We start from the raw sequence: 9723 nt of genomic DNA on the forward strand, positions 1-9723 counted from the left end.
GATACGATTTAGAGGAAACTTTTCTAATAAAGATTTTTTTTTTATATTTAAACTACATTTGAAAAATATTTACTTTTAAAAATACCCCAATTTTAGAATTTTTTTAATTTTTACTTTAATTTCCTTATTTTTAAACTTCCCCCTAAATTTATGCTCAAGAATGTAGTTCTCTGTTTTACCTCTCAACTTGTCTTGAACGTTCCATGGAGGATGTAGGCATTATTCTTTGCTTTTCCCTTTCACTGATCATTCTCTTTCAGATTCATTGCCATTTATCAAACTAAATGGGGCCCTTGATTTCATAATCAATTCCCCATGCCCATGACAGTGTCTGATTACACAGTCCTTTTGGGTTCTGCCTGTTAATTTTACAACTCAAGTCTCAATTAGATCAAAAACGATGAATATACGCGCAAAGGATTCCTACAAAAGATGGCTTACGACATTATCAAGTTGAATTCCCACTTCCCAAGTCGACATGGGACCTTTGTGATCCACTCACTTTCTTTTCTCTTTTTCATGTAGCTTTCGTTGTAGCTTTCGTCTCAACTTTCATAGTCAAAATCTCATGAAAACTATCAACTCTCTCGATCTCCTAAACAACAAGATCTCGTCCTTCCCTATTCACAATCTATTGGGTCTCGACTTCTTCTAGCGAGACCTCACCTCTCCTTGATCACTCGGTGATTGATCCAATTCTCCGACTCCCAATCCAAGACCATGTTTATTACTTGGACAATTAATTTGGGAGGGAAAACATTTTAATTAATTTTCAAAAAATATGGGTCCGGACAATAATTGACCTTGTCAACAACAAAAACGTGATGGGAATGGATGTATAGTAGCATCACCGAAAATACCAATAAATATCAAGATTTTTATTTTGCTTGTTATTATCTTGTTCAATTGTGTATAAATATGGGTACCTCATACATTAAACAAAGCATTCATCTCATTCGAGCTTGAAGAGAACACAGAGATATTGAGATATGTCTGCTCCTTCAGATTTGCAAAGCTCAGGTATTTCAATGCCTTATTTTAGTATTCTTTTTTTTTCGTCTTACTATTTAAATTCTTAATTAGTCTTTCCATCATTCAAATTAGGACTGGAAGTGCCAGGAAGACAAGAATGGCCAGAACTGGTTGGAGTTAAAGTGAGCGTTGCTGCACTCATCATAAAGAGGGAGAATGCTAAGTTAGAGCCGACTGTGCTATTAGCAGGATCTCCAGTGACTTTAGATTACAGACCATATCGAGTTCGGATTTTTAAGAATATAGAGGATGTGGTGGTTGGGATTCCTAGAACTGGTTGAAATGGTATGAATAATCCATGTTTGAAACCATGAGGTATTAATTAAATAAGGTTGAATCTATTTCTACCACTTACAATATGTTTGTACCATGTGTTTCTGAATGTTGTAAGAGATGGCTGAAATTGATATATTTAATATTGTGATGTGGCTATGTTTTTTGAAATGACATCTTGAGTTGATCTCACAATTTGAAGTCAATAAATAAATGTCAAAAATTAATCTAGAAAAAATAATTAAGATAAATTAATCATATCCAGTGACATTTAAAAATTTGCACTTGTGTTATTTTTCATGTAAATATGAAATAACAATATTGTCACAGTACATCACAGTAATGCGTGGTTTTGGAGACATCAAAAATAAAAATTAAAGGTTTTATGCTAGAAAAAGTTGTTAGATACTCGATTTTTTTACTTGTAAAAAGGTAAAAGTAATATATTGACTAGTTGAACCAGGTTCATATTTGATGTAGAAATATTAAACTTTTCGATAAAATTCAATTGAAAATCCACGTCCAACAATATTGCTTTATTCTAATTTATGGACTTTTATGTTTATTCATTTGGTGGCTAAACCTTCCAACACTTTGTTTCAGTCTCTAAATGATCATAAAGAATACTTTTGGCATGAAACCATAACAAATCTAGCATTCAAAGAAGACTTACCACTAGTTTGACAAGTGATTGGGAGATATTGAGCCTCTAAACCATAGATAATAGTACAGGAAATAAGTTGTTTTTATTGAAATGGGTTCATGGGCTACATGATCCGTGTTAGCAGCTTTGTTTGTTTCAAATGTCCAAAGATACTCTCTCATTTTCATGTCTCCTTTGCGGTATGTCGAGGAGCATACCTTGATTGAATGATCAGAGAGGTGTTCACCGTCCCGAAGTAATCTATAACGTCTTTCCATATATCAGTTGAGGATGAGAGTTTGGGAAAGGAATTGGCCATTGCATGTAACTAAACAACCATATGATGAGGGACTGGTCATCCAATCATCGTATGCAGGGTTGAGTATCATAACCAACAGATCTTTAGTTTGTGCAATATACCGATCAACGGGCTTAACTTTTGATCCCAGCATAAAGTCATTGAGGCGTTGTTCTCTTAGTAGCACAAGAACTGTGGATCGCCAAAAGAGATAATTTCCTTCGTCCAATTTGAGGTTGGGAGATGAACTTAGAAGATTAAAGTTTAGGATGTTGGGTGCCACAGTGTGTAGTATTATGTTAGATATCCAATATATGAATTAAATTTATCCAATCCATCAACTTAAACTTTTAAGTTGAGTGGTGGTTTGTTCATCCTTAAGAGTATAGTTTGAGAAGTGGGGTTATTTTTTATGGTTGGGCCAGATTAAGATTTGGAACTAGATGCTTCCGTTTTTCTAGATTGAAGAGTTTGTTCAATGGTGGCCATGGCTAGGGTTTTAGAAGGAAAAAAAGGGGCTGTGTAAGCTCTAATACCAAAAGAAGATTTGATTGGCACTAAAGTTGTTCTCTGCTTTGATAATTGGTTTGAGAGGGTATGATTACACTTTAGAATTTAGAGAATCTGTATCAGAATTATAGTGGCCAATGAGTAAGGTCTCTCATTGTGCTAATCAATCAATATGAATTACACATTGTAAAAAAAAAAAAAAAAAAAAAAACAATATAAATTACATGAAATCAAGACCATGAAAGGAGAGAGTATTCTCACTATATAAGTGTAAGGGCTGTTTGGTTTATTAGTAAAAAGAAAAAAAAGTTGGAAGAGATTTCTTCTACAAAGGCAATTAGGTGCCCAATCCGGATTCCGAATTCTGGATCTGGGACGTTACAATAAGGATAAAAGCTATCTATCATTAATGCAAACTTATTCCAACTTCATGTTCTAACGGATTGAAATGATATGGATATATCAATGTTTGAAACCAAAATAAATAAAGTAGAATCCATTTTTCTACCATTTAAATGATATGGTTTGTACCGTATGTTTATGAATGTAAAACATGGTTTAAATTTAGATATTTATGGAGTGATGTGGACATGTCTTACAATTTAAAGCCAATAAATAAATTATGTAAATTTTTAATCTAGATATTGTAATTATAATAATTAAATTTTAAACCTAGAAAAAAATAATAAAAATAAATTAAACCTCACCATATAGATATTATCTTAAAAATGTCAAAGAAAGAGATTCAAATATAAGATGGCTATATATACCATTGATTGATCCAAAAGAGTTAGCAACTAGAAATGGACATTAATTATAGAAGAAAAATGAAGGCAACCAAGCACTCCATGAATCCGTATTTGGTCCGGTCATTTTAATTTTTATTTGGTATTTGTTGTTTGTTATTTGTTATTAAAAATAACAAAAATAACAAAAATTAAAATAATATTAAATTAATATAAAACATCTCCCTTTGATTTCTCCCTCTATTTCATATTTTCTAATTTTCTTCCGCCTTCCATTTCTATCTCTCCCACTCTCCCATTTTTACCTAACTTTCCCTCTCTCCCAATAATATCTCCCTCTCTCTCACATTCTCCCTTTCCCAACAATTTTTCTTCCTCTCCCACAAATCTCTTTCCTCATGTTCTCCCCCGTCACATCCTCCTCCTTCCCCCACCAATTTCTAACTCTCCCTCATTCTTGATTTCTTCCTCGAAAATTCAGAAGGAACCTTTTTTCTGTTTATGGGAAGAAGAAACACACAAGAGAAAAAAGAGAAAAAAATGCGTAGAGATTTCTTTATTTTATTATCTCTCCAATTCGTATACTGTTAAGTCCCCACTGATTTTTTGGTTCAACTCAACATCCAAAGTATCTCCATAGGGAAAAATACACAGGGAGAGGGGAATATTTTTGTCAATTTCTGGTGGAATATCAAAATCAAGGGAATTCTCCCCAAAATATCCTCATCTTCTACTTATTGTAATACATAAGGGATTCTCTCCAAAATCTCTCTCATCACTGCTCCGAGTATAATTTTTTTCCTGACACATACAGAAGGTATTCTACTGAAAATCTCTTCCTTCCTTTAGTTGTCTTTTTCTAATAACAAGTTTGAAATTCTCTTTCTTTTCTTTTTTTCTTTATTTAATTATTATTATTTTAAATTAGAATGGGAGGGAATGCAATTGGCACTATTTATTTTGTGGAATATAGTTTGATGTAATTTGACTTACACAACAATTTCAATTTCATATATTAGTTAATGTGTTTGAGATACTGGCATCTTTTCTATCTTGTAATATGTATCCATTGAACTTGTATTTACTGTTAGTTTCATTTTGAATGTTTTATATTAGATAACCTGGAAGATCTAATTTATTTTCATGTTAATTATTATTTTATAGGAATCAAAATCATGATGTTATGCAATTTATTGCTCTATATACTTTTATATTCCTTATATCCATGAAATTCCATGTATCTAAAAATAAAATATCAAAATAAAAAAAAATAGAAAATTAATCAACTATAATTTTTTCTCTATAATTTCAAAATAAACTTGAGAAAATAAATACTTAATTTTCGAGGTTGAGTAGTGTTCTCTTTATGGATTTTTGTTAAATCCCATAAATACATGAAATTCCTTCCAAAAATTAATTTTACAAAATTCCAAAAACTAATTTCTTAACAAACAACAAAAATTAAATTTGAGAATTAGTTCGGGAGTAAAGTAGTGTTTTGTTTATGTTCTTTCTATAAATTTCATAAATACATGAAATTTCTCTTTTAAAATGAATTTTAATAATCAAAAGCAAATTTTCATTAAACAATTTAAAAATGAAATTTTCAAAACTACTCTTGGAATTGGTTAAATTCCTTAAACACGTGAAATTTCTCTCAAAGATAAATTTTCCACGTTATGTCACCCATAATATTTTATTTATGTTTTATTTTTAAAATTTGGATTAATAAATATGGGACATTGAAAAATAAAATAAATAAATTTTTGTGGACCTTTAATAATTTAATAAATCGGATAATAAAAAACAAATTCGGGTGCGGTAGGATGCTAATACCTCCCCCACACACAAAATGACTCCCGAACTCAATTTGATTTACGTAGATCAATTTTATTTAATTTCTAATTGGGTGACTTTGACATTAAATTGTTAATAGTTCCTCAAACTACAGTATTTAGATAAATTGTATTCCATAAGCCATATTAAAAATCTCTCATCCTGCCTCAAACCGAAAAATTCTGATATTTTTCTCTAATAAAATTAAACGGTCTCATTTGAAATTATCAGACCTTGTAAGAAAATTGAATCGATGGCGATTCTCTTTTTCTTTCATGCTTCGCTAGAAGCCTAACATGAATATACATAATTTTAATTAAAAAAAAAAAACATATACCCAACATATCGATATACCTAAATATATATCGAACATATACTTTCTCTTTGAAAAAAAAAAATCATAGGGTCGTTGTACATTTGGGCTATTGGGATAGAGTTCGTGAGTACTCGGGTCGCCCATCTGGGTCCTGTGGATAGGTTTGAAAGAGAGAGATTTGGAGTGAGGAGAAGAAGGAAGTGAAAAGCTTGATGGTGGCGGCTATGAAGGAGAAAGAGATTAAGAGAGAATGGAATGAGAAAATATGCTTTGCTATAATTAAGAGATTTAACATATTCAGTTTATTTAGAAATTCTTAAATTTTCGTTTTGTAAATTTGAGGGGCCATCAAGTTTAAGACAAAATTATAAAATCTTAAACAAACATCAATCATTTCAATCCCAAATAGTACTATAGTAGCAGTATATCTATCTTAATATTTACCCATATGTCTATCTATCTAATTTACAAATTTAGGTCGTCCAAGCTACTTAAAAGAAATATTCTAAAAAAAACTACTCGTTGAAGATTATTTTTAAATTCTTAATTTATCCCTCTCTATATTCAAACTTAAATTTAAGATCCACTATTGTAGATTTGTAATCTCCTGGTTATTTTTTTAAACATTTATTAATTTAAATTTAAGATCCAGTATTTTTGGATATATAATCTAATTGTTACCTCTTCTACATAATTAATGACAATAAAAAAAAATGTACTTGTACAAATAATATCATACCTACAATTGTCAACTTTAAAAATTTACTATAGGGTGGACCACAAGCAATCTCATTAAAAATTTATTGTAGTACTAATTAAGGCTCTAAGCAAATTCCACGTCATTTCAAATTCTATCACGCTAATGTTTTGATAATAGTACTAACCCATGTTTATGATTTTTTTTTTTTGTGAAACGTTATAAAAAGTGAATGGTAGTATTTCTTAAAAAAACAAAAAAGTTCAGGATATTTGTGTAAATTGACCAAAAAGAAAAGAAAAAGGAAGAAAAGAAAGTGAGATTATAAAAATTTGTGGCTGATTTTAAAATTGAATGCGAGCAAAGCATATTTACGAAGGTAGATATAAATGTACGTCTGTAGCGTCGGAATGCGTTTTTTTTGGCGGGTTAAGACCCGGCCCGGCCCAATATGATCTGAAACGGGTCGAACCGAAATGCTCACGAGTCACGGGGTATTCGCGAACTAGAGCCTAAAGTTGGGGACGGGTCGGGAAAATAATTATTTTACTTTTTATTTTTTTGAAACAAATCGGGAAAATAATTATTAATTAATATTTTTGACATGTTTTGATGTCGCTCACATGAAAAAGCTAACTGGTCTTTCGGTGGAGGATATTAAAAGGAAATAATAAATAAAAATAATAGTAACTTAGATTAGAACTGCCGAACAAAAAAAAAGAAAATTAAAAAAAAAAAAAGAGAGTGAGATGTGAGAAACCTAGATTCCAGATCAGACAGCTGAAATCCAATCACTTCTCTTCCTCGCCCTTGTTTTTCTGCCGATGTTTAGGGCCAAATCTCGATTGCCCTTCATCGCAATTACAGATCCCTCTCCCTCTTTACTTTCAGGTAATGTTTTTAACTCTTTTCTTCCACTTTTTGGATTGATCTGTCGATTCTTTTCTTGGAGTTCTTCCCAAGATCTGTTGAGGGGTTTATTTGATTTGGGGAATTATAGCTGGATAAGCCACTGAAAGTGGTTTCATTTGTTTGTGTTGAATAGCGTCCAGCCTTTCGAATTGAATTTCCCATGAGCTGCTGAATTGTGGAGGGGTGAGTTTCTGTTTATTTGTACTCTTTCTATCAGAGCTCTGCTTGAAACGGGAATGTTATTTTTTCACAACTAGAGATTGGGTTTTTCTTCGTTCTCTTGGTTTGATTTTTGAGAGATGGGTGATAAGTTTTGGGTGAACGAAGAAAAAAGGGCTTTGCTGGAATCGGTTGTTGGTAGTGAAGCTTGTGAGTTCTTGATTTCATTGGCATCTACCAATATCTTGCCCGAGGTGTTGCATTTCCCCCGAGGGGATTTGAGCCTAAATCAAGGGCTCACTCAACTTTTGGATGGTTCATGTTGGAACTATGCAATCTTTTGGCGTGCGGTTGGCTTGAAATCTGGAGGTTTGGCTTTAACTTGGGGTGATGGAAACTGTCATGATCCAAAAAAGATTGGAATTTCAAGTTCTGGTGGGGATGGTCAGGGAGAGAAGAAAGAGGAATTGAAGAGGCAGGTGCTTCAAATGCTCCATTCCTCTTTTGGAGGGTCTGATAAAGATGGATGTGGGGCAAGGAGGGAGGAAGCGTCGGATATCCAGATGCTCTACCTAACTTCAATGTATTACAAGTTTATGTGTGACTCAACAACCAGTCTGGGGGAGTCTTACAAATCCGGTAAGTCTATATGGGCTTCGGATGTAACGAGTTGTTTACGTAATTACCAATCGAGAGGGTATTTAGCTAAATTGGCTGGTTTCCACACACTGGTCTTTGTACCTGTAAAGTCAGGAGTTGTTGAGCTTGGGTCTGTTAAATCAATTCCAGAAGATCAGAGTGTTGTGGAGTTGGTTAAAGCTGCCTTTGGCGGATCAAATACTGCCCAGTTAAAGGCCTTCCCAAGGATCTTTGGTCATGAGCTAAGTTTAGGTGGAACACGACCGCTTAGTATTAATTTTTCACCAAAGTTGGAAGATGATCCAAAATTTTCTTCGGAAGGCTATGATCTGCAAGTTTTAGGTGCTAATCATATCTTCGGAAATTCTTCCAATGGGTGTCGGAGTGACGATAATGATGGAAAGCTGTTTCCACATGTGAATCAAGAAATTGTTGGGGGTTTCAGTGCTCAAACAAGGCTTTCAACTTTGGAGTTTCCAAGGGATGAATCTTCCCCTCAAGGAGATGACAGAAAACCAAGGAAGAGAGGGAGAAAGCCTGCTAATGGGAGGGAGGAACCACTGAATCATGTGGAAGCAGAGCGGCAGAGACGCGAAAAGCTTAACCAACGATTCTATGCATTAAGGGCTGTTGTCCCCAATATCTCCAAGATGGACAAGGCTTCTCTACTCGGCGATGCTATTACCTATATCACTGATCTCCAAATGAAAATTAAGGTTATGGAGACTGAAAAACAGATTGCCAATGGCAGGCAGAAAGACGCAGAGGTTGATTTTCAGGCAAGAGAAGATGATGCTGTAGTGAGGGTGAGTTGTCCACTCGACGTGCACCCTGTTTCTAGAGTTATCAAAACATTTCGGGAACACCATATTGAAGCTCAAGAATCTAACGTTTCGACCACCGACAATGACAAAGTTATTCACTCATTCTCCATTAGAACTGAAGGTGGTGGTGCCGAAGAATTGAAGGAGAAGCTGGTGGCTGCCCTGTCAAAATGATATAATTTGTAAAATACTACCTCTTTTATGTATACAGAGTCAAGCCTCAACATGTCGATTTTCAGGTAGTTGTATGACTAGTTTCTTTAGCTGTTGCAGTAAAAATGTGGAAATTGCTCCTTAGTGATTAGTGAAGTTTGTAAAAGCCAAGTTACATTCTTCCTCTGTATGTTATGTTTAATGTCTAAATGTGCCATGTTCTGTATTGTATTGATACATGTTAAAACACAGATCATCAACTGAACTATATTTAGAGCTTAAGATATCTTTGTTTTTTTTTCTTCAATATATGCTTTGATTTTCTGCTCTGGAAAATGATTTTCAGAACCCATTTACTCATGCCTAAACTTTTTAGTTGATGATCAAAATTTCCTTGCCTTCTGCATCGTTAAAGAACGATCGATCGATCGACATTACTCTCGAAAGGATATCCTTCCTAAGAATGAGGCCCCCAATGGCCAAGCCTAATATATAGAGGAAAAAGTTCAATTTTTACCGAGTACTACTTGAATAATAAGTGGTGCACTTGGCATCATTTAGTTAAGTTTTAGTTTATTTTAATAATATTTATGACTTGTTAGGTATGTCCTTATAGTTGGATTAGACTATTTTTGCAAGTATGGGTTTTTTTTAATTGTATTGAGTTCTTTAAACCAGTAGGATT

The 9723-nt window shown here is 33.3% G+C and overlaps 1 protein-coding gene and 1 non-coding gene across 2 annotated transcripts; both read left to right on the forward strand.

Moving 5' to 3' along the window:
* Positions 1-739: 739 nt before the first annotated feature.
* Positions 740-1476, forward strand: LOC111015335 (uncharacterized). The gene is made up of 2 exons (XR_015791788.1): positions 740-1020; positions 1105-1476. It is a non-coding gene; the product is annotated as an uncharacterized LOC111015335 (transcript).
* A 5562-nt stretch (positions 1477-7038) lies between these two features.
* Positions 7039-9320, forward strand: LOC111015312 (basic helix-loop-helix (bHLH) DNA-binding superfamily protein). Its single transcript, XM_022290307.2, has 2 exons — positions 7039-7242; positions 7397-9320. The coding sequence occupies exon 2, from the start codon at positions 7563-7565 to the stop codon at positions 9057-9059; it is 1497 nt and encodes a 498-aa protein (XP_022145999.1). The 5' UTR covers positions 7039-7242; positions 7397-7562; the 3' UTR covers positions 9060-9320.
* The last annotated feature ends 403 nt before the right edge of the window (positions 9321-9723 follow it).

Source organism: Momordica charantia (genome assembly GCF_013281855.1).
Source record: "Momordica charantia cultivar OHB3-1 chromosome 6 unlocalized genomic scaffold, Mcharantia_2.0 BLBB01000006.1, whole genome shotgun sequence".
Lineage (NCBI taxonomy): Eukaryota > Viridiplantae > Streptophyta > Magnoliopsida > Cucurbitales > Cucurbitaceae > Momordica > Momordica charantia.